The sequence below is a fragment of the Dunckerocampus dactyliophorus genome, chromosome 13 (genome assembly GCF_027744805.1).
Source record: "Dunckerocampus dactyliophorus isolate RoL2022-P2 chromosome 13, RoL_Ddac_1.1, whole genome shotgun sequence".
NCBI lineage: Eukaryota > Metazoa > Chordata > Actinopteri > Syngnathiformes > Syngnathidae > Dunckerocampus > Dunckerocampus dactyliophorus.
Genome location: NC_072831.1, coordinates 26,444,270 through 26,468,360, shown reverse-complemented (window position 1 = coordinate 26,468,360; position 24,091 = coordinate 26,444,270). Strand labels below are relative to the sequence as shown.

General features: G+C 40.6%; 1 protein-coding gene and 1 long non-coding RNA gene across 2 annotated transcripts in view; one reads left to right on the top strand and one right to left on the bottom strand.

The window, feature by feature from the left end:
* LOC129192862 (uncharacterized) overlaps positions 1-17,367 on the top strand; it is a 26,269-nt gene extending 8,902 nt beyond the window's left edge. The window contains exons 4-5 of the long non-coding RNA XR_008573511.1: positions 3,536-3,698; positions 15,139-17,367. This is a non-coding gene — a long non-coding RNA (uncharacterized LOC129192862). The remainder of the gene's footprint in view (positions 1-3,535; positions 3,699-15,138) is intronic.
* Positions 10,057-24,091, bottom strand: si:ch211-266g18.9 (transforming growth factor-beta receptor-associated protein 1). The gene is made up of 11 exons (XM_054797255.1): positions 22,221-24,091; positions 20,885-21,082; positions 20,667-20,821; positions 18,485-18,567; positions 18,071-18,418; positions 17,949-18,006; positions 17,058-17,207; positions 16,836-16,964; positions 16,617-16,767; positions 15,115-15,533; positions 10,057-14,674 (listed from the first exon to the last, which is right to left on the bottom strand). The coding sequence occupies exons 1-11, from the start codon at positions 22,888-22,890 to the stop codon at positions 14,546-14,548; spliced, it is 2,490 nt and encodes an 829-aa protein (XP_054653230.1). The 5' UTR covers positions 22,891-24,091; the 3' UTR covers positions 10,057-14,545.

Below are 24,091 nucleotides of genomic sequence, written 5' to 3'. Positions count from 1 at the left end.
GCAATAAAGCAACAACAAAAAAAATTAAAGCTGCAAGCAGCGTTGAACGGGCCCTTGCACCCCCACACAACTCAAAAAAATTGGGGTGTCTCGAGCAGAATTTTAACATGCATAATATTTATCCAGCAGGGAGTGCAATCTGAGTCGATGTATCCACACAGTCACGGACTGGAGGGTGACCTAACCCACCATAAAAAATTTCGGGCCGATTTGACTATGTGGAAGGGAGTTATGACAGTTATAATTTTCGTCCTGGGAGGTGCCAAGGTGGCCATATGGTCACGTCCTGTCCGATGCCCCAACCCACCCTCAAAAGATTCGGGACGATCAGACCATGTAGAACAGGGGTGTCAAACTCATGCCATGGAGGGCCAGGACACTGCAGGTTTTCTTTCCAGCCAGTCAGTAAAACAGGTGATTTTAATGATCAACACCTTCAGTTTGAGGGAAGGAGCTCATCAATTAAATCACCTGCTGAAGAAACTGGTTGGAGAGAAAACCTGCAGCGTCTCGGCCCTCCAGGGCACGAGTTTGACACATGTGATGTAGAAGCTAGTTACAGCAGTTATACATTTCTACCAAAAAATGTCTATGAAAAATGTAAAAAGGTCTTTCTGTGTAGCATCCTTCTGTGTACTAAATATCCCACGTTACAACGTGAGAACTTGTAGCTTACATGTACAATTATTTTTTTTCTCTTTAAATTTAGTCTGCACGGCTTATATACCGCTCTATAGTGCGCTCTATAGTTTTCGGAAATTGGGGTAATCACTGATAATAACACAAAACTTTGTCTTTAAATATGTACTTTTTTTTCTTTCGCATTTTAATAAAAAAAAAATTAAAAGACATTTCTAAGTGGCCCCTTGGAGGTGGTGTAGTACTTATAAAACTTCTTCAAGGTTGGCAGGTCTGCATCGCCCCTTGTTGAGTCATTACTTGGTGATAAGTGTTGTCAAAAAGCCAAATACCAAATTGTATGACATTTAGAGATTCCACTGTTTGATCTGTAAAATTAGCACACATTTTCTAAAAGCCTTCCATGCCCAGAGAAACTCCACTGGATGCTTTTAAACAGTTATTTTTGCCTTTTAGTTTTCAAGTTAATCACGGTCCCAAAACTTCGAGGTACTTCATAAATAAAGTGCCGAGGTGTAAAACTATTTATTGAACTCTTGTGGTTCAAGGCGCAGTAGACCTTGGCAGCAAGTAAACATAAACAAATTGAGCCATCTGTTTAAGTCCGGACCCAAACATCCTGTACCTTATTTCAGCACAGTTTTCCTTTTAATTAAGTATCAGCCAAAAGCTAAACCCACTCCACCAAACTGCACTCCATAAAAGTCGTACTTTAGTCTAAGGAGCCATTCTTTTAGGTTGAAGAGTGTTTTGTTGGTAATCCAAGAGCATCCCAGAATAAGTCAGGATGAGGACATAGAAAAAGGAGGTTTATTCCTTCTGGTTTGGGTTTTTGGTAGCTGACTCCTGGCAAGGGAAGACAGACCTGATATTTACCGCAGAAGGGCTAGACACAAGGTGGCAAAACATGCCTGCAGCGAGTGGGCCTTGTCACGTTGGGTCTTGTCACATGGCCCTTGCCACTCTGTGACACAGCATGAATGTTTTTGAACTTGGGAGACCAACTTGTTCCAACACCGGTCGTCTCTGACCGGCCCGTTTACATTTGGACAGAATAAACATGGGGGGAAAAAAAACCCTCGCAGGCTAAAATCAGCTGTTTGGTGGACAGACGACATCGGCGGCCAAGTGCAAATTATAACTGCAAATACAAAAATACAACCAAAGCGCGGAAAAAGGCAATGTCAATTAGGGGGACGTGCAAAGACAAGCCAGCAGCAAATAAGAAAACAGAACATGTGTCAAATCTGATTAACATATATCCTAAACAGTGGACGCCGTTCTAAAAAACGCCTCCCCTCTAGTAGAGTACCACGAGATAAAATATGATTACCTTTACTTTAGCAGTGTTTCCACCAAACGGTACAATTGTACCAAACGCTATGCTGTGTTATGGTCAACGTGCCTAACTTTTCAATAATTCAACAAGGAAGAAAACAAGAATCAAACATCTTTCAATGTGTTTATCTTTTGTTTTCCTTCCATGCTATAGCATTTGCTAGATGCACAGGAAGACTGCAGTCTTGGCGACAAACAGAATACAGTTGCTCTTCGCTACATCGCGGTTCAAACATCGCTCCCTCACGCTATACATAAATGTGGTTTACTATCGCCTATTATTAGTAAAAAAATATACATAGTTAAGTAAATTGAACTTATTTTTGCTCAAATTAAGCATTTTCAAGCATAAAAATGGCTTAATGCATTGAAATACACATACAGTATAAGCCATTAAGACCACCAACTTGTGAATGTAGTATTCGACATTGGTCACTAGGCGTCTCCCAGTCCGCCATTGTTTCTACTCCCCTTCAAGGTACACTGTCTAAAATGGCTTATTTTCTCCGATTATGTCTACTACTTGTATATTGGGTAATACGAATGTAAAGGCTACGGGGGTATTCTGTGAAAGTGGCTCACCCAGGCTTTGTGCTCAAGGTGAAACTCAACAAAACCTAAATTCTCCAAACAGAATTTAACGGTACTACGACCATGATTATCAACTTTGTCAAGTCCGGTTTTCGGCTTTGTGCTAAGTGCGCATTCACATGACAGGTTTGACATCATATTATTCTACTTCCGCTGAAAAGTGAAATGATCCCAGCCAGTGTATTTTATACAAAATGAGCAAATAATTATTACAGAGCGTTATGAGGAGTTCCCGAAAGATTGTGATTGGCCAATCGAGCGAAGGAGGACCGCTGTGTGTGAATGCGCAAGTTAACACTGATTATACAAACTGTACCCTACTAGTCTTTTCATTTATCAATCATTTATCAATTGCAGTGTTTTATGGCGGCCTTTTTAATTTTTTCTTGTTATAAAACAAGTGTTTTATTGCAGTTGATTGATGCCTAAGAGTGTTTATTCCTCTAGCAAATATTGTAATACAAGAAGAGGGGTGAGAACTCACGCAAGGACTCCTGTGACATTTACATCTACTAACATTGGCCTAATTATTATTTCATACTGCATTTTATTCCAGGTGCTCGCCTCAAAAAGTGAGCATATCAGCGTATTCCCTCTGCTGAAAGTCTAAATCGCTTATAGATGGATAATATCGTCAGGGAATGCTCTTTTTTAAAAACTTTTTGTGTGTGCGTGGGTTTTCTCCTACATTCCAAAAACATGCATGTTAGGTTAATTGGCGACTCTAAATTGTCCATAGGTATGAATGTGAATGTGAATGGTTGTTTGTCTATACTGTATGTGCCCTGCAATTGGCTGGTGACCAGTCCAGGGTGTACTCCGCCTGTCGCCCGAAGTCAGCTGGGATAGGCTCCAGCACACCCCTGCGACCCTAGTGAGGAGAAACGGCATAGAAAATGGATGGATGGACGTCCACGTCACTCTTCATGTTCAGCTGTAATAATAAACACTCTGTGGTGGTCTGCAGGACCCATGTTGCACAAGGCGAGAGGAACAAAGACCTTCCAGAGACCTTCTCATCCAGAGCCAAGCGGCACCAGCGACACAAAAACGAGCGGCAAGGCATTGTGCTCTGTAATTTGGGTGCAGTGACCACGACGTCGGACCTGTAGAAGCATGCCGCTCCACATGTAAGACTTGCTCTCCTAAAAGCATAATAACAGTAATGCCGTTTCTCCTTCCTTCAATTGCTTCCACAATGGATAAAGCACAATGACGGCTTATTGGATGAGCTTTCTAGGACGGACGGGCCTGATGACTATTCCGGGTTGCTGACCTTCTTTGCCTTTAATCTCTTTATAATTCCTGAAGCAAATCTCCCCATTTTTCTCCAAAACATCATGCAAGGATTTGTGTTGAAGACACATCTTTGTCTTCAAGGGGAAATTTCACAAACTGTGTAAGACTTTTAGGGGTTTCCACAGACTTATCCCTCACCTCTCTCCCCTCTTTGTAGCTATTTGTAGTCGTGAATTTCAAAACAGAATCTCCAAATGTGGAAGTCTGAGGTGATGTGGTCAAGGAAGCTTCTAATACAGTTTGCTTTGTGGCTGATGCCGGCCAGACACATTGAGTCACACGTTGGACCAGGTCTGCAGTCACTTTAAATAACAGCAAGTTTTATAGACATGTTTTCATGGCTTTTAAGTGCTGTTATTTGTCATCCACACGAATACCGTGTCCTCGAGAGGCCACATATTTACACACAAATGACAAGCATTCTAACAGCATAAACGAATGTAGCCTCAGGGCGACAAAAGTGAAGCAACACTGAAGGGACTTACAGATGTATTCCCTCTGTAAGGCCAGCAGGTGGCGACAAGGACGAGAAACAAACGTGATTAGTTCCAAGCCCATGGGAAAACTCCCAGTCTTCTCTCTAAATATACCTTCATTGCCCATTTATTGAAGTTATTAGAATATTTAAGATAGAGAGTATGGATTGCTTCATGGTGCTGCTCACCCTCGTTCAAATGTGGATCTAAATGGACAGAATGCCAAATTTCAGGTTTCGCACGTCCCAACACCATCGGGTGTCTGCATCCACTTCTTTTACAAGGTGGCTTGTTGGCGTGATTAAAGGAGCAAAAGAGGGAAGTCAGGTGGCGCTGTAATGCAGATGGAGACATTTAACTTTAATTAAAACGTCCCAGACGGAGCAAGTTTCCTTTATCTAAGGGCGTAGTCACACTAGACAAACTGTACCGTGCCTAGGCCCACTTAACACCTGAAGCACGGTATGTTTGGCAAGTATGAGCGCACTGTATTGTGTGGCATGCTTCCCTTCCACCACGATTGAAAGTGGTGGTCGAGGGCACAGTTCCATGCACTTGCATGCGCATAATGTAGAGGAGTCACTCCTTGCAAATTATTAATGATAATAGACACAATTCATAATAGAAATAAAATACAAAGACTCAAACTGAACCAAAAGGCAAACCTCTTGCATGCTCGCTCGCCCGCGACTATTCATGTGTGTGAATTTTATTCATGCGAAAATCAATGACAGTGGCAGGCTCGCAGAAAATATAATATTAGAATGACTCAAAATAAGATTGCAAATATTCCACAAAGTCATAGAAATTGCTGTAACACAGCAGAGTAGAACGTCTCATCTAAGTAATGTGATGGCACCTCTTGCAAGCAGTTAATAACAGCGGCAACGTTGTGCAGAAATAATTACGAGTCCAAAAACAACTGAAAATAGTCCACTGAATCACAGAAATCGCAGCAATACAGCAGAGAAGAATGACGGGTCAAGGAAACCAGCCATGGCAGTATGAGCACAGGCCAGTGGGGGCCCACGTCCAGCACGGTACTAATTGCCTAGTTTTCGGACACCCAAAGTGAAATTGGCTTCCCTTGACCACTTAGCCTAACCTTTATGACTCTTGCAAGACTTAGCCTAAACAAATCCTGGTTTTGTCTCATGCCTACCATAGTCTTTGCCTTCATCTAACCAAGTTGTTTTGGCGTCTAAACTGAAACACTTTTTGTCTGAATAAAATAGTTTTATTTCTCTGAAAATACAATGGTATTTCTTGTAAGATGAAAATATTTCTTATAATATCGAGACTTTATTCTTGCAAAATAATGACTTTTTGCCTCATATTAGAACAGTGTATGACTACAACTCGTGTCTTGCAATATTACAACTTTTTCCCCTTTGAATTATTAAGGCTACACGTTTTTATTATGATATTTACTTTCGCACTTGACACTTAATACTTACTTTTTATAAAATCATTTTTTGCCATCATATTTTGACAGTATTGTCTTAAATATGTTACTTTAGGCTCCTAAAATTACATATTTTCTCATATTTTTTTCCCTCATAATAAGATTTTTTGCCCATAAAATTAATTTTTCCTTGTATTTTCAGTAGCACTTTTTCTCTGTATATGATTTTATTTTTCAAAAAATACAATGTTATTTCTTGTAAAATAAAACTTTCTCAGCAACTTTATTCTTGCAAAATAATAACTTTTTGCCTCATAATATTACCACAGTATACTGTAAAAATATATGTTAATTTAGGCTCCTCGTAATAGGATTTTTTGCCCATAAAATTCCTTTTTTCCTTATATTATCAGGACTTTGTGAACTTTGGTACGATGAACTGAGTTTGTAGGCAGACATCACACCGCATTTAAAATGATCTTCATACCAGCAAGCACTTCACTTTCACTCCATGTTACCCCCTGAAGCCCCTCACTTGATTGCACAGTTTGATGCCATCTTTTACCTCAAAGAGTGAGCGGTTTGCTTCATTGAAATCAAGCTAATTATAGCCCGTGCCTGCGTACAAGCCGCTACCGAAAGCTATATTTTCATCCACTATTATGCCCTTAACAATTTTGTGACTGCGAAACACCCTTTCCAAATTAAAGGTCGGATATGTGCCAGAAGCTGCTATTATAAGCAAAGGGGAGGGTTTTTTGTGTTTTTTTTTTTGTGCAGTATTTTGCAATAAAAAAGTAAGTTTCTCTAGCCTCTCCCAGTCTCAAGAGAACACTTTAGCACTCCAGCTTGTAAAAAATCTTCCAGTGTGTGGCAATTTGCACCTCATAGTTGCGGAATAAGGCGTTGCATATCTGCCTTAAATCAACTGTATGTAGCAATTTGACTTTAAATAAAACTTCTAAATTGACTTGGATGGTACACTCTCTTGTAATAAGGCAAAAAGGCTCTCTGTTGTTGCTATGGTGTCTCCAGATGACCTACTTTTAATGGTAATGTAATAAGGGGGCCCAGCCTAGACCACCAATATATGGTGGTAGTGCTTGCGTCACTGTTAGTTTTACTAGTACTAGTACTACTTCACTAGTTTTTCAGAGTTGTACTGCAGTGCTTGTACACTTGCAGTACACAAGCAGTGTACCGCAAACGCTCCAGTTAATATCGCCAATCAGTTAACCACAGAGTCTCCTACAGTTGCCGGGTGCGTGGTCCACACAAACAAATAACCGCAGGAGTGTCTAATTAGTCAAAACACAGGTCAAAACACATAAACAGCTGTGGCTGTAGGCAACCTCCTGATATAGTTTTCCGTAGCTGCTACATTTCAAGAACCATACTGCTTTATCTGCCTCTGCATGCGTAGTAAAATGGGTTGCCCGACTCAGCTGTCTGTTTGAGGCTCCTTTTGCACATGTTAGCGTTGGGAGAGTTCCTTGTTTTTTTCTGGACAGCATACTTCCTGCGGTGGCTGTCTCATCAATGTATTATTTCTGACACCTAGTGACCAGTGTAGAATGCTACATCTCACACCTTTGAATCTTCTGAATGCCTTATACTGTATTTGTGTTTTCATTCATTTAGCTACAGTATTTTCATGCTGGAAAATGCTTAATTTAGGCTAAGCATATGTCAAATTTGCCTAAATGTGCATTTTTTTTTAAACTAATGATGTAGTCACCCATGAAACAATGATAATTTATTAATTAATTTGGAAAAACCGTGATAGAGTGAAGCCTCAGAATTCCAACCGTGAACTGGCTAGGGATGATTGTGGTAAATGACGGTGGTCGAAGAGAATGATGTTTTCCTTCCCACTTTCTCATGCACTCCAAAGTCATTAAGGTGAAACAAATTAAGTTGTTATATACGTATAATCAGTTTTCACATTTAGTGGAAGCATTTGCATATACAGTGGATTGCCGTACATCTGTGATTCAGCACTCGTGACCCCACAAATGTGCGAATTTTTGGTCAAAAAATTATTTTCTTTTTTCTTTTTTTTCCTCTGAAAGTAGGCTGTTATATTCCACATCATTGTGAAGCAGAATTCACCATGATTTGGATTGTTCACCCGCGTCACAATTGGGAACGTCAGCTGGGTTTAGACCGTCGTGAGACAGGTTAGTTTTACCATACTGATGATGTGTTGTTGCAATAGTAATCTTGCGCCCCTTGCATCCATCCATTTTCCAACATGTGGCCCTCGCCGTACGTTAGATAAACAACTTATTTGTTCAGTCCTATGACAGTTCAAACACAAAACATGAACTTCCCTTCACTTTTTATGGGCTTCATCTACTCTACTTTACCGGTCGCTACTGTTTTGTTGCTTCATTAAGCGACATGTGCAGCATATATGAGAACTCGGTGTTCGGTTCTCGGTGTTTAGACAATGGAAAGCCGTTTTTAGGATGCGGTGGTGAATTACGGCACCGTCACCACTGCGGTTTTTTGATTTATTGCAGCATTCTAAGCCGCATGGTTATGAATATAAAGCGACGACGCGGCCAAATGAATTGAGCAGGAGAGCACGTAGGTATAGATAGATTAATTCAAAGAATAAGTGTATTTTTACTTGGGAAACATCCTGTGCTCCTGCTTCCGCTCCTGAAATAGCCTCAAGTATGGCTTATGTGTTGGTGCGTGCAACCACAAAGTGCACGTCAGCACACAATCATCTATTCTTTTTGGACTCTGATGGAAGCCTTGTTGCGTCCAGGACTTTTAGATACATGGAAATAGAATGGTAATTCTATGCTGGTGTTCTGATCGCTTTAAATAGCTTTGTCATAACTTATAGTGAGTTGAGAAATACACACAACTTGCCTAACTCTTGAGGGTTCCATGCAGAATTTTTGGTATTCTTTCCAGTTAGAAATGAGGCCCAGATAAGAGTAGGAAGCAGTTATGACTCCACTAGTTGATACCAGGGAGTGAGTTTTAAACTGGGCGGACCGGCAGCGTTAAATGTCTAATTATGCCCGATTCCAGTGTTCTCCACTTTCCCATGGCTAACTTAATGTGCCACGGGCTCTGTAATCAGTCGTGTCCAATGCCACATGAGACGGCGCGTCGCCGATAAAACATCGAAAGAACACAAGTCTTTGCTGTTGTCAGACCTTTAATTAGGGCCCTTTCACACGGGACAGAGCAAGAAGACATTTTTATGGACCTATTTTCAACACCTGCACATTACCCAGCAGCCCTCCTTAGAATTAGAAGAGGCCTCCTTTGATTTATACCTTGACTTCAGTTTGATTTCTAATTATTTACTTGTCTTTAAGCTTGCTGTAAGCCTTCTGTGCAGGCGTACTGTGCAGCAGCCAGGAGGGCTTACTGTCATTACAGGGTGTGGAACAATGCAGCAATCATGGCCCCCACTGGTGTTTTTATGTGAAAAAATGCGAGGGCACAAACCACTTGTTGACGACATAGCAGGCAAACTACAGTACTCTTTCTGTCCCGTGCTTTTTTTTTTTCTTACAATTCGTCTTCCAATGCCAATGTTCTAAATCGCACTGCCAACACAAACCCTGTGTTTATTGTAAACATATATGTTATATTATGTTACGACTTTATTCCCATAATATTACAGCTAATATTTTGCTTTTATTCCCATAAAAATATGACTTTATTCAAGTAAAATTTAAAAATGTTTTTCTCGTAATATTAATTCTATAATATAATTAGAATAATTATAATTATAATAAACTATAATATAATTCTTATAAAACAACAAATATATATTCATCCATTTCCTTCCACTTATCCGAGGTTGATAACTTTTCTTGCAGATGCACTTCAATTAACAGAATCGCTTGTGACCACTGTTGCGGAAAAACTGGAGCACATTTATTTATGCCCCAAAGGACAATGAAAAAAATGCCAGCCATACTGTCATTATACTAATCTGTTAATAAATACATATTTCTTAATGTAGGCGTAAAGAGATGTTAGCCCCAATGTTAAATAAAACAATACATTATACTTTCACTTAAAGTGTGACGGAAGTGGATGCTTAGCGGCTCACTTTCCGGTGTGCTCCCATTCTTCGTCTTTCATTATTATTGTCATCTTATTGTCACTGTAGCCATGTTGTACTGAGCAGCCCGGACAGAGACGTGTATTGCTTTCCAATGTTGCTCTGTGTTCTGTCACCGACTTCTTTGCCATGACTGCTGTGGTGGGATCATAAACACCCCCCCCCCCCCCACCCCCCCCACCCACCCACCCCCCCCCACACACACACACACACACACACACACACACAAAATGAAACACTTAGTATTAGTGTTGAGTTGCCACTCATTTGCCCCCCCATTCCAACTTTTGACTTAGTCAGCAGTTCTGCTTGGTTCCATTCCCAGAACGTCATTGGTTCCGGGTGATAGACTGGACCATGAGAAGCCTGTATTGTCAAAAAGCAGGTGAGTGACCTCAGCTGGACCTTTTTTTGGGCCTATTAGCGAAATAAGAAGTGGTATAAACACGTTCAAGTGTGCCAGAAAGACCTCAGAGCAAAATTTATCATATAAAATTGTGCTTATTAGTTGTGCACAGGGCACAGTTCATTAAACTAATACTACTTAATTTGTTTAGGAATAGTATTTATGGCGTCACAACCACTTTACCTGAAAAATATAATTTACAGTACTAAATGAAAACAAATAATTTTAACCAGATAACCAGAGATAAAAGTAATGGCATCCAAACATGGTGTGATCTATTACAGCTGTATTTTACAGTGCCCCGTGTTATACCTGTACTGTGAGGATACATAATAGTATCAAGCTAATGTGTGGGGCCCACATCTGCATGCATACATGCACAAGACCAGAATGGAAGTCTCATGTGGTTTCGGACTGGGTCCCTGGGCGCCTCGAGTGGGACACCCAACACTCTCCCATGGGCATGCTGCCAAACCCCTCATAGGAAGTAGCCTATGTTGAGAGTTATAAAAAGATGTGTTTGATCATCCTCTTTGGCTATTTCTTCCCATACTGACGCCACTGTATCTATAGAATTTGTTTTTGCGGGCGATGTGAAAATCATTCAAGGGTTTCTGCTACCTAACCATTATTGCTGCCAAAGGGTCGTCAAATCGAGATCCTCCTTGTCTCTCAGCAACCGCTAAGCGACTAGAAAATGCGTCACGAGGGAACGCCGTACGGTAATTTGTGGCTTTAGATGGAACTGTGGTGCACAGAGAGGGACTGTGTGGTCATGTTTTTCCCCTCCTCAACCCCAGCGGGCATCTTTCATGGAGGTACCTGCAACAGGCGTCCTCAGGCTGTGTGTGGAGCAAATAAATAGCTAAAAAAAAGTTTGTTTAATATAAATGCAACATTAGTGATTTGCCACTAATGGGATATTAAAAACTAAAATGACAAATGATCTCCTCTCTGGGCAACCACCTTATCGTGGTGGAGGAGTTTGCGTGTCCCGATGATCCTAGGAGCTACGTTGTCGGGGGCTATTGTGCCCCTGGTAGTGCTACCCATGACAAACACTTCCTAGGTGAGGCATCAGAAAAAGCGTAGCTCAAATAGAACCTAATGATGAGCAAGATAAATGGACTTACTTTTCCCTCGCCCGGATGCTGGTCACAATCATAATCATAATCATAAAATCATGCTGTTTTTTCAGCATCTTGATATGTCACATGTGAGGTGGATAGATTATGAATCATGAATCATGAATGTTCACTAACACAAATTTAGACATATTTGTGAACAATAATTGAGAGAGATAGGCCTTTTGGATACATACGAAAACTTTTAAATCTTTGAGTTCAGCTCATGAAAAATGGGAGCAAAATCATTTATTATGGGTAATACTATAGGGGTGTTATTTCATGTCTGGAGGGCTCTAATAATGTTGTAAACAGGTTTTCTATGCTCAAACTACCAAAATATTCCATTATTCCATTATTTTCCACACTCAAGTGGAAGAGTCAAATCAAGAGTCACGTTTTTAATGAAAGTAAAAGTACCCTGAAATGTCCATGTTCATTCATCATTTGTATGCATTTTTATATGCGTATGGAATTGTTTACTGCATGTAAAACTATAATTGTAAAACTATATACTAATATGTTAACATTTTTGGCTTTCTGGAGTGGATTAATTGGATTTACATTATTTCTTATGGGAAAAAGGTCTTCAGGTATTTCTGTTAGAGTGGGACCTTCTGGAACAAATTAACGACGCTAACCAAGGTTCCACTGTATTTGTGTTTTCAGAAAAAAGAATGGAGATTGTGGCTGATCATTGCCATTTCAAGTATTTTTCTTCAAAAAGGCCCATGTAATATTTTTGGACAAACTAACAACAATGTTCCTTCCCTTCAATCCAAATGAATAGATTCTATTTTGGCATTTTCTATGGCAATAGCCCTGCTGGTTCCTTTGTAATTAAGTACCAATATGGCAATAAAAAAAACATAAACTACTGAAAGGTATAATTATTCAGCATCAAAGGTGATAAACAATCGCTTTTGAACCATTTAAAAAGCGTTGAGGTTTCCAAGATATCAAATACATTTTTTGTCTACAAGATGTAAACAGTTATAGGCCACAGCCCAGACATATTTCTTTTAAATTTAGAAAAGCACACAACGGAAATGTTCTTGCGCTGTGGGATATTTATAGGTTTGGACAGAACTGAATCCACTGCCACCTCACGTGTCAAGTCACCATCTTATTCTGTGAACATTGGATGCCTTTCATGTGAAGAAAGCAGCAACAGCAAAGTTCATTTGAAGGTGAAAATGATGGCTCGCCACTGCTTGGGAACATACACCAGATGATCAAAAGTATTGGGACACCAGTTGCTTATGCAGTTGCTATTAATAAGCTTGTTAACACTTTAGAATGACTTCCACTTGCTTGCCAAATAGTGAGCCCACATTGAGCTTATAGGTAGATGGATGGATGGATAGATAGATACTATATCTCCAAGAGAAATTCACGTTTCCAGCAGCTCTGCAAAAGCGTCCTAATAAAGGTAATCACTTTAAAATTAAGAGTTAAGAGAGTTAGAGTAGTTAGAGTAAGAATAAATAAATCTGTCAAATACAGATCACTTCAATTTCGGTAGTACATAATAAATAATAATAATACATAATAAGTGAATACGGTTAGTCCTGGATGTGTTTTTACCACTCCCCCGCTTTTGTGTTGAAAAGTCACATGATGTGGGTTAGGAATGACCCTGGTGAGAATAAGCGGCATAGAGTAAAGGCGAACAGGTAGCGCTAAATCTGAAAGAAAAAAACAAGCGCTGTTTTTATAGTAGTGTGATATAATATAATATACCGTATTGATCCAAATATAAGACTGCATGTACTTATTTTTTCCCTAGAAAAAAGTCTGAAAAAGACCTGTCGTCTTACATTCGGGTTCTAGAGTTTTATACGTGCAAACCAACAAGCGCCAAGCACCTTCTCCCCAGGCGAGTTAGAGCCTTTCTTGCTGTCACTCACACACATCAGTGATTTGACTGATATTAAAAATATGATTAAAAAAAAAGATTTAGTCTTTTTTTGCCTCCTTGATTTTGTCTTAAAACATGTTTTTTTCCCCAAAAACAGGACTTGAAAAAAAGGGATTGTCTAATAGTCCGGTCAATATGGTAATATGACATTGTAATATAATGTTCCATAATTAAATATAATTTAAAAATAGTTCTTCCCTTTCTAGCATTATCAAAAGATGGATTTTAAAATTGGCTGGATGCACAAAATACATAAAGAGATAATGTTATTATTCCCATGACACATGCCAGAAGGAGAAAGCCACCAGTCAAAGTGTAGTTTTATTGGAGCCTAAAGGCCTTTTAGGGAACCCTCCCTCTGACTCAGTGACAACAATGGAGCGCTGCCACGCGGCCTCAATAGGGAAGAAAGAGCAAAGTCCTCAGGCTCTGTCATAATTCACTAATTGTCTATGCTGAATTTTGCCACTAGCTCTGAGCTACAGAGCCCGGCATCGGTATCAATGTAGTTAGAAAGTCCGGCTGCCATCAGCGTAACTACAAGCTTGGCTCCAGGATGGGTTGAGGACTCATTGATGACAGAAATAGACAAATATATCCCAGGTCCAGTGTTGTCTAACTTAATGATATGTGTCTTCACTAACATTTCGGAGAAACCGGGAGAACCACTGTTAAAAAGCTGACTGACTTCACTTCCCGTGCGTACAAGACATACAATTTGCTAGCTCATAAAATTAGCTCTGCAGCCTGTTTACATTACTCTCCTTTTTTAAAACCTGTAATTGTGATGTCCCTTTTTGCCATAAATGCACATTAATGCACACAGTGAGTAAACAAGGTGCAGTGGTGGAAACCTATGATGTGCCACAGTAATGGTGCTTTGGTCTTCAGTTTGACCACCGGTGGTTGAATGCCACTGTCTAATTGATGACTGTACACCCTCCAGCATCCTTTACGTTGCACTTTATGGCCAAAAATGAGGTCACTAGAATGTGCACAAATGTGACGCCCTTTAAGAAAAGTGCAATGTTTGCTTTTTTTTGGCATTTTGAAACCCTTTATTTACACTATGCATGCGCCTGAGCTTGGTGAGTGACTCCCTGTCATGCTTTAGATCCGGCGTGGACAACCTGTGGATCATGGGCCTTACAGGCGAGCATTTGATCTGGTCCGCCGTGCAATAAAATCCCCAGGAAACGCCCTAAAATGCTTCAGTCCACAGAAATGCTACTTAAAATGCATCTTTAAATGCAGCTGCTGTGCATAGGCTCACCATAAAGGTTCACGGCAAAGCGTGACTGTGCTAGGTCCGTTTGGCAAATGACACACACCTGCCCCTTGACCACGCTGAACTTTGTTCTTGACGCCTGCATCTGGAAAGGACATGTTGGGAAAATTGCTTGTTTTGTGTAAAATGTTACAACGGGGCCATACCATTTTTGGGGTAGGGGGACGGTTTAATCGTCAGTTGATATTTCCTAAAACTAAAATGAAAACAAATCCAATTTATGTCCTGTTTTTTAGCAGGCTACTTTCTGGAACTGTCAGGGCTGTACCATTGGCATTCCAGTGCAAAGGGGAAGAGAGTGAAACTGTTTCCTGTTTCGTTCTCAAAGCAGGATTAAATTAAAAAAATGTTCTTGAAAATATTAAAAATGGTACTCATTAACTGTACTGTTTCCTATACTTGTTATACTTGTTAAGTTTTACTAATAACAATTACTTGCATAACTTCTTTTTACACTTACATGACAATTAACTAAAATGTAAACCTCGCCTTTACGTTTCGTCACGATGAAAGTTACAAACCTACCCATGTGACTTTGTGCCTCAACAGCTCTGCCTGGGCCAAAGCTTTTTGCACCTTCACCATCCTCCCCCGGTGGAACGTCTCCCTGAGGGATCCAATGAGGAACCGGGAGACGAGTCCGACGGACCAGGATTCTGGCAGGAAATGGAGAATCTCCGCCGCCAAGGCCTGAGGGTTGTTGTTGAGGAGATCCACAGCGGCGTTGGTGAGTTCCTCAGAGCTCAGGTAGATTTGAAGCAGGTTGATAAGCAAGGCCTTCCTGGACTGAGAGTCCTGGACCTGTGCGGCCTGGTGGCAGTAGGCCTCGGCTAGCTGGGGGTCTCCCGTGTGGTGGACAAGAAGCTGCAAGGCCTGGAGGTGTTCACCGGTTCTCCCCAGGAGAATGGCTTTCTCCAAATGCAATGTTGTGGTTTTGACTCTTTCTGGAAGGAGGACAGTTTTTGTTTTTTTTAAATACAGTAACAAGAAATACGATACATTGGAACCTAACATCGACTGCCGCGATCCATAATTTGAAGATGCATCTATAGGACATTGAGCAAGCTGTCCCTTTTGCTTTTTCTTTGGCTTTTTGTGTTTTTTGGCACATTATACTGCAAGTTACGAGAGATAAGCAGACCCCCATTCACAGTAGTACGACTCCATATGCTTGTTAGGGGGGATGTGTAAAGAGTTTAATGACTTCTAACAGTGTTGAAAAATAGCCTCTTTTTAGCCCTAGCCCTTGATCTGGCATTTATCTGCCTGTGCCTTTTATACAGAACCCAGTGAAATGGAAAACTGCCGCAATGTCTGTGCGGCTTTAGCGTTCAACACAGCAGTGCGGGAGATGTGGGGGTCCCAGGAATGCAGAAAACCTGTTACTCTCACCTCTGTTACGGGTCTGATACATTCTCCAAAGGTGGAAAATTGCCGGGAAGAAAGAAAGAGGAGAAAAGCCGAGAAAATGCTGGGTTATACAGTACAGGCAGTGTGAAAGGGGCTCGAGGTTTACTTATATTTATAAAATTATTTATGAAAAACAACGCATGTGTAACGGTTGCAGGCTGCCGCAGCTGTACTTTGGCAAACCTCACTCCCTGATGCCTTAGGTGTCGCGCCAGACTTTGAGTTGACAGCTCAGGCTTTTAACTCAATGGCTAGCGCTTTCGACTCTTATTCTGCGGACCCTGGTTTGAGCACCGGGATGAATGTGATGTGATGTGCTGTGATCTGTATGAGAGTGAGGTTTAGGGGGTGAGTGTAGCGGATGGCACCTGGTGCAGACGTGCAAGAGTACAGTGCGTTGGTAAACCTCACTCCCTGACGCCTTAAGAGTGGCGCTGGACATAAAAATTTACAGCTCATTGCGGAACGTGTGGCTGGCCGGACCAGTCGTGTTAGGCATGTACAGTTAATAAAGGTTTTTATGACGGTGACAATTTGAAAACAAATGGAAAAATCAAGATTGTGCTCAATCCCAGAGGTTGCACTGAATTAGGGTCCCTAATGAGGCGTCCACACACCGTATACAGCCGTGACATCTACAAAGTCAGAATCCCACAGCAGCCTCTGCAACTTTCCCCTGGTGTCCTCTCGGAATGACTTCATTTCCTCTCCCTGCTGCAGTATGAGCGTCACGTAGGCCATAGCCAGGGAAGTGTGATGGCGCCGCTCCTAGGGGGACCATTATGGTAATCAAGCATTTAATAACGTAGGCGTGTGTTTAGATTAGACTCACCCACCTTCAAGTGCTCAATTAGGAACTCCAGATACAAGACCAGTGCCAGAGGGTACGTCCTCAGGAGAGTGAGGACATGCTGTGTCTCTAAACAGTCCTCCTGAGGGCATTGGGTGAATACCTGAACACCTATCTTTGTTTCCACACATACAGGGAAGAGATGACATGTCATATAAGGGAGTCCAACTCTGCCCTCTACAGTTAAATATGAAACACCGGTAAGCACCTCCTGGTTTCTTTGCAAGGCCCAGTCTGCAAACGTCCATACGGTATCTTTGTCCTTCATCTGGCTGAGGCTACGCACGATCTGTCCATAGACGTCTGGAGCCGAGTGCGATGGGTCTTTGAGGACCCCGTCTGCTATCTGTACCCATGTCTGTGAGGGTGGGATGGGGGTAAAACAAGGTAAATGGAGTGCATGTCTACTTACAGTGGACAGTGCACAAACCCCTGTTAAAATATGCGTATAAAATATGTAAAAAAAAAAAAAAAAAAAAAAAGGGTCAAATAAAGTGACAAATAAAGAAAATTAAAAATCTAAAAGACGTAATTCTATTAATAGCGGATTGGTTGTGTTGGTTGTAACCATGTTAGCTTTATAAAAAAAAACTATATCAAGTACCACTCAAAAGTTTGGAGACACTTTCCCATTCATTAACATGAGAAAGTGTCTCCAAACTTTTGACCAGTAATGTACAATATATATGATGAGAATACTGTATAAACAAAAAAAAAGAAATATATGCATATTATGTATTCAAACTACATACAGTATATTTATTTATATAAAATGTGTTAAAATTATATTACATAATATTCTGAATCCTTTTAAATATATACTACTATAAAATATATAATTTATAAAATTATATATTTATAAATTTATATAATATATATAGTGCATAATGCAAATTAAATAATTAAACATAAGATATTTACTTCAAGTAATACTTCAAGTAGGCAAGCATTTTGCATGGTTAATAAATAATAAAATAATACATTTAAACGGTGCTTTTTAAAAATTGTTTGCAACAATTAAAATACATTTTATTTCCAATTAGCTTTTTATTTTAACAGGTGCGTTCACTTTCTACTTGAATGTGGAAGGAAACAATACCTTTATTGCATCCATTTGCAGTCCATGGCTTAAATAGAGTAAGCCTAAAGCAAAATATCTTTTAAAAGAGGCAATAATTAGTGAAAAGACAACACTAATTGTAATCATTCAGTGTTTTCTACCTGCTGTTTTGCTCCAGAAGTGGCACACAGTGAGCCAAGCTGCATGCATTGGGGGATGCCATAAGACGCTCCAAGCGCTCAGTGTCCTCCTGTTCAACGTACAACCTCAAGAGGGCGCAATCCACCTCTTTTCCGCATAGCAGCCCGTGCTCTGTCCCTCTTACTGCACTGAGAAAGTCTCCCAGGAAGGCTCGGTAGCGATGAAACATGTTTGTGTCACCACACCACAACGCATGAAGACACCTGGCCTTGTCTTGGTGGCCGTGCACGCATTCAAAGTCCTCGCCGAGGCAAGACTCCATGTTGGGATACAGACGGATGACCTCTCGGGGGTCCAGCTCACCCTTGCTGTTAAAACATGCAACAAGGCGTGATTGAATAGCAAACCTTTTCAGATGATGATGTTATTCTCACATGAACAGATCAGCAGCCTCAGAGAAGTCCTCCTGGTAAAAATGAACAAATCCGGCCCGGCACGTGACGGCCTTATGCAGCTCCTGCAGCAAAAAAAATACAAAAAAACAGGCCACTCAACGTCTAACTAGATCTGGAAGAACAAAGTCTGAAATGTGTCTATTGTAAAAAAAGACGTAGATGGAGCATACGAGCACTTTCTAAATATTTCTATGACGCTCTGTGATGTGCACTCTCCATTGAGAGAATTGTCTAATAAACAAAAGAACAGAATTCAACCGTGGATGACAAAGGGTCTCCATAATGCTTGTAAGAAGAAAAACACATTAGATAGGAGATGTATAATACAAAAAACTAAAGAAGGAGAATATAAGTAAAAGACGTAGAAAAACAAGTTAACAAATATCTTAAGAGCATGTAAGTAAGTATACAACATTTTTTTAATATCCGTTTTCATTATCGGGGAAAAATGTGATACCAATGTCTACCGACATCGCATAAAACTTTGATATCGGTCCGTTATTATTGGTGGGCCGATAATATCGGACATCCCTAATTGTTATATTTCTTATAACATAACAATTTTACCCCCTTAAAGAGGGGGTCGGATTGAATAATCTCTGCTTCTTCCTACTCCTTTTGAACATGTCGAATTATGAACTGTGGTATGTGATGTATACTGAAGTGAAATGAAATGTTCAAATAAATCAAATCAAAATGTCAGCATAGAGCATGCATGCACTATTCATGAGAATATCCTGAAGGTAGAATGTGAGGATTTGCCAACAGGAGATGAAAAGCAAACATGGACGTGTTAGTTTGACGATCATCTGCGAGGTGACACATCTCTCACGAGCCATCTGCTGCAACCACCCATGTGGAAGGTGTTAGCAGGCTCACACCTGACGCACAATCTGCTCCACTCAGCGGGCACTTCATTAGGTACACCAAATAATGAGATCTGATACATAATTAAACCTTTGCAAATATAATAATGCATCATTGTTGTGATGTGCCGTGAAACCAAGCCAGTTATTTGGTATGTACAGTAGCTCCTTGAGAGGAGCAAAATATTAGAGACAGCACTCCGTCTGACGCAGTGTAGGTCTAAGGAAGGTAAAAAAACAAAAAACGATGCAACTTCCATGGGTAAAAATACTCCAGCATACCCGCGACCCTAGTGAGTATAAGCGGCATAGAAGATGGATGGATAAGCTGTTAAATATAGCGAAGAATGAGTTTTATTTGCTAATTTCAAGATGACGTTTGTGTTTTTAAGGCTTAAGTGTAATGTCTTATTTCAAGATATCTTACTAAGCCAATTTTGACTTGTTTCATTGGCAGATTTTTTTTTTGCTTTTACAAGCAAAATAATCTTTTTATTTTTTTATGCTTGTTTTTAGAGGGAAATTTTTTTCAGTGCACCGGCCGAAACAAAAAATGCATTGTATCAACTACACTGATAAAGAAAAAGAATACAATGCAGTTATTTAATATGAGAGAAATACTGTAGGTCTATTCAAAAATAGTAAACAGTCAAACATGTCAAACCACTCTGATATATATCTACTAAGGGCTGTTGGGGCCATTCTGGGGAAGAAAAAAAAAAGATTCTTGTAAAATTTAAAACAAAAATAAATATTTTATTTAATGAATTAATACAGATGAAAATATGCATATGTATTCATCAAAATATTAAATAGGATTGTGTCTGAGGATGAAGATTTGTTTTTCACAATGGCCCTTAAAGTCATTCATGACTAACAATGATGATTTAGACCACAATTTTAATGATATTCTGACTTTATGAATGTAACATCTTTTTTTTCCTCATAATATTGCAAGTTTCTGAGTTTTTTCCCTCATTATTCCCCACCTACTGTGGCCGTAACATTGTCAATCAAAACTGAGCATTATTATTTTTGTAAAGATATCGTATGTCGTTAGGATTTTGTGTGTGTGTGTGTGTGTGTGCAGGTGTTTGTAATGGAACACAAAGCATTGCATTTGTCTTGCACAAATGTGCTTTTACAGTACATCACAGAAACCCATTTGGGAAAATGTAAATAAAAAAATATATCCATGGAGCATTGTTCCACATCGACCACAGTGGGAACATTGCAGAGTGAAATTTTAAAAAAGGAATGTCTAACTGATAGTGCTGTTATGAACTCCACTTCACCTTGTGTGAGTCACATGGACGAAAGCTCTGCAGCCCATTGAGCAGCGTCAAGGCCTCCTCCACCCTCTCCTGTCCCACCAGCGACTGTATCTGTTCTTCTAAGGGCACCAAGTGCAGTATGAAGATGTCCCTGTCGGTGCACACCAGTGCGCCATCTGAAAGGGAGGGAGGCCATCTTGATCATTTGCCGCCATTAGCTTTGACAGTGACTTCTTTACCTGCGGTGGCGTGCAGGGCCTGTGCTCCGCTGAGACTCACAAGAGTCTGTTTGAGCTGCTGATCCAAGGCGCTGTAGATGCACAGCGCTCGAGGTTGAAGGCTCAGGATGTAAGGGAAACACACCGCCACTGCCAGCACTTCCTCGGGCCACTGCAGTGGAGGCCGCTGGCATACTCCTGTCTTCATCACAAACATTCCTGAGGCACAGGATAGCTCATTTAGTCTCATGGCTAAATGGATGTACAATATATCATCAATGCTCCAGTTAACGCCTCTATTCCCTGAACCGCAGTCTCCAATCGACGCCGGGGGCGTTGTCTACACAAGCAAATAACTGCAGGGGTCTCAGATTAGCATTGGGTCAAAACATGGTGGCATACAGCTGTGGCTGTAGGCGACCTACCAAGATGGGAGCAGCTGCATTTTAAGTGTCGTGACTGGTCGGCATCCAGCAGCTTTGTCTACTCTGCATGCGCTTTAAAATGTTGATACTGTTGGTGTAAAAGTTATGCATGTTACACTTGCTGCACTGTTGCTTACAGTGAACTCGCCAGCGGTGTTAATGCTGGGGAGTTCACTGTATAATCGTTCTCTCTAGTGCCAGCCAGATGTTTGGAACTAGCAATGTTCCCACCTTTCATGCTGTGTTAAGGAACTTTATGGATAAATTTATGCGGCGGTTAGCCGATATAAAATGACATTGTTTCCTCACAATATTACAAGTTTGTTGTCTTAAAATTGTGGCTTTTTTAAATTAATAGTTATATAGTTTGTAGTACATAGTATAGTATACAGTAGTTTATAGTATATAGCTGTTGTTTTTTTTTAAATTAACTTTCTTATATTTTGTTCTCAAAATTATGACTTTATTTCCCTAATATTTTGACTTTATTTTTCATAAAATTATAACTTACTCTGCAACCTAATTTTTCAAAAATTACAACTTTATTTGTTGTTTTGCATGTTTTCCATAATACTGTATTGCAAATACAGTACAACGTCTTTTTTCTTTAATATTTCAACTTTATGCTACTAAAATGACGTTATTTTTCCTCATATTATTATTCTTGTAATATTACAAATTTTTCTCGTTAAATTACAACTTTTTTTATATTTTCACTTTATTCTTGTAAAATTACTGCTCATTTTCCCTTTTTTTGCTGTTGTTGTTCTGGGTTATTTTAGATTTCTTGTTAAATTATATTTTTCGAATGTGCAAATGGCCCCAGGGCTGCACTTTGGACACCCCCGATATATACATATAGATACATATATACATATACATACACACTCATGGAAAGGCAGCCAATATGTATGTCTGCGTTAACGTCTTACCTAAAGATCCAGGCCCGTTCAGGAGAAATTCCCCGCATCCTATCGAGGCAACAATGGCTCCCTGCCGGCTGTGATTGTGTGGAAAAAGCTCCTCGGTGCCCCCGGTGGCCATATTGCACAGGAGGTACTTGTCACTCGTGGCCACACACAAACACCCACCATCCACCGCCATGGCCACCACTTCCTGGAACAGGGGGACCTCCTTGACGACGTCCCACCCGTCCACACCGACCGCCAGGATGCGGATGGGCCTCTTGCGGCTGGAGGAGACCGCCACCTGCACACGCGGGGGCTGAGATATGAGTGAAGAGTCACACACCTCAAAGGCAGACACATGTTGGACCCTCCTCCAGGCCTGGACGGGCTCCAGGGAGAACATGTTGAGCGCCGTGATGCTGCCATCCCACAGGATCAGCAGGTGGTTGAGAAGCGGGATGGCCCTTATTTGAACTACAGGGCTGCTGGAACCCAACTTCCTCACCCTACCCTCTCTAGGCGGTCTTGTGTCGCTACGTGCCGGAAGAAGCAGGTGCCGCACTGTAGCATCCCTCGTCCCGATGTACATATTTTGCCCGAAGCATTCCAGGCACTGGATGCTGGATTTTCCTTTCTCCTTGAGGCCTGCTCGCCTCTCATACACATGCGTTTGTGTAAAGGCTTTAAAAGCCATCTGAAGTATGATAAATCTCAGTTTATTATAATATTTCTGTCAAATAAGACAACCCTACCTCCGTGTTACTGCTCCCTGCTTTCTCCACGCGCTTAAAGTCATTCCCCCTCCTCCATCATGTGACAGGAAGCTTGTGTCAGCGTTTTTTTTTGTTATTGGTTTTTTTACGCCTGGAACATTTCACAACTCTTCCAAGCTGCCTGGTACAAGTATAGTTAACTACCGGGCTCGGGATGAAATGCCGTAACAAAGGTGAAAGTGAATTCAACAGTTTTGCATCAATGATTGTCTAAAATGTGACTTTGCAGCAAGAGTGTGGCTGATAAGACAACTGCTTTTCAACCACAACACTACTTGAGTGACAGTGACTTATTCAGTGTTTCCCATGCATTCAGTCGGGCTGTCACAAATAAATTGGGACCACCACAGATGGATTCTTTAAAAAAAAAAAGTCCTTGCTCACAAACACGTTATACGTTACACGTTATAATGGGACTGTCTGTGTAACTTGATGGTAGATGGCATTGTAACTCTGCTTCTTTAACACACCTCACTGGTCGTGCAACATAACGTTCATCAACATAGGGAGATACTAGATGTACCATGACGTGTGGATTATCTTTAAAATCAGCGCACGCTTACATGGAGCCCAGGAAACATCCGCAAGTCAATAACTTATGTCGTTTTCTTGTTAAATAAAGTTTAAAAAACATCAATGTCGCACATTTCTTACGACACAAACCAAACACTCAGTCTGAGTTTTTGAAAATCTCCACTCTGGCTGGAGTTTTACATCATGGGCAAGTGTGAAAATTAGACAATGGCATGCACCCCCTACCCCACCCATTCCCTACTACTTGCTACTAAAATGACTCTTTCCACGTATTATTACTCTTGTAACAATATTACTCTCGTAAAATTGAGAGGTTTTTTTCTTGTTAGAATCCAATTTTTTTCTGTTAATATTTTGACTTCATTCTCCCAAAATTACAGCTGTTTTTTTCCATTTCTGATGGGTTTTTTGTGTAAATTTTCCAACAATTTCAGCTTTCCTTTTTGTAAACTTTCTTCCAAATCCATTTTCTATACCGCTTGTCCTCATTAGGGTCACGTGTGAGCTGAAGCCTATCCCAGCTGACTTTGGGTGAGAGACGGGGTGCACCCTGGACTGGTCACCAGCCAATCACAGCACAGCACACCT

What these genes read in the sequence shown, in the direction of transcription:
- si:ch211-266g18.9 (XM_054797255.1), bottom strand. Translation starts at nt 22,890, where the DNA reads ATGGCTTTTAAAGCCTTTACACAAACGCATGTGTATGAGAGGCGAGCA. An exon ending in TGCAAATGGATGCAATAAAG is followed by an intron (nt 17,208 to 17,948) that starts GTATTGTTTCCT and finishes CCACCCTCACAG; the next exon opens with ACATGGGTACAGATAGCAGA. An exon ending in TCCTAATTGAGCACTTGAAG is followed by an intron (nt 16,768 to 16,835) that starts GTGGGTGAGTCT and finishes TGGTCCCCCTAG; the next exon opens with GAGCGGCGCCATCACACTTC.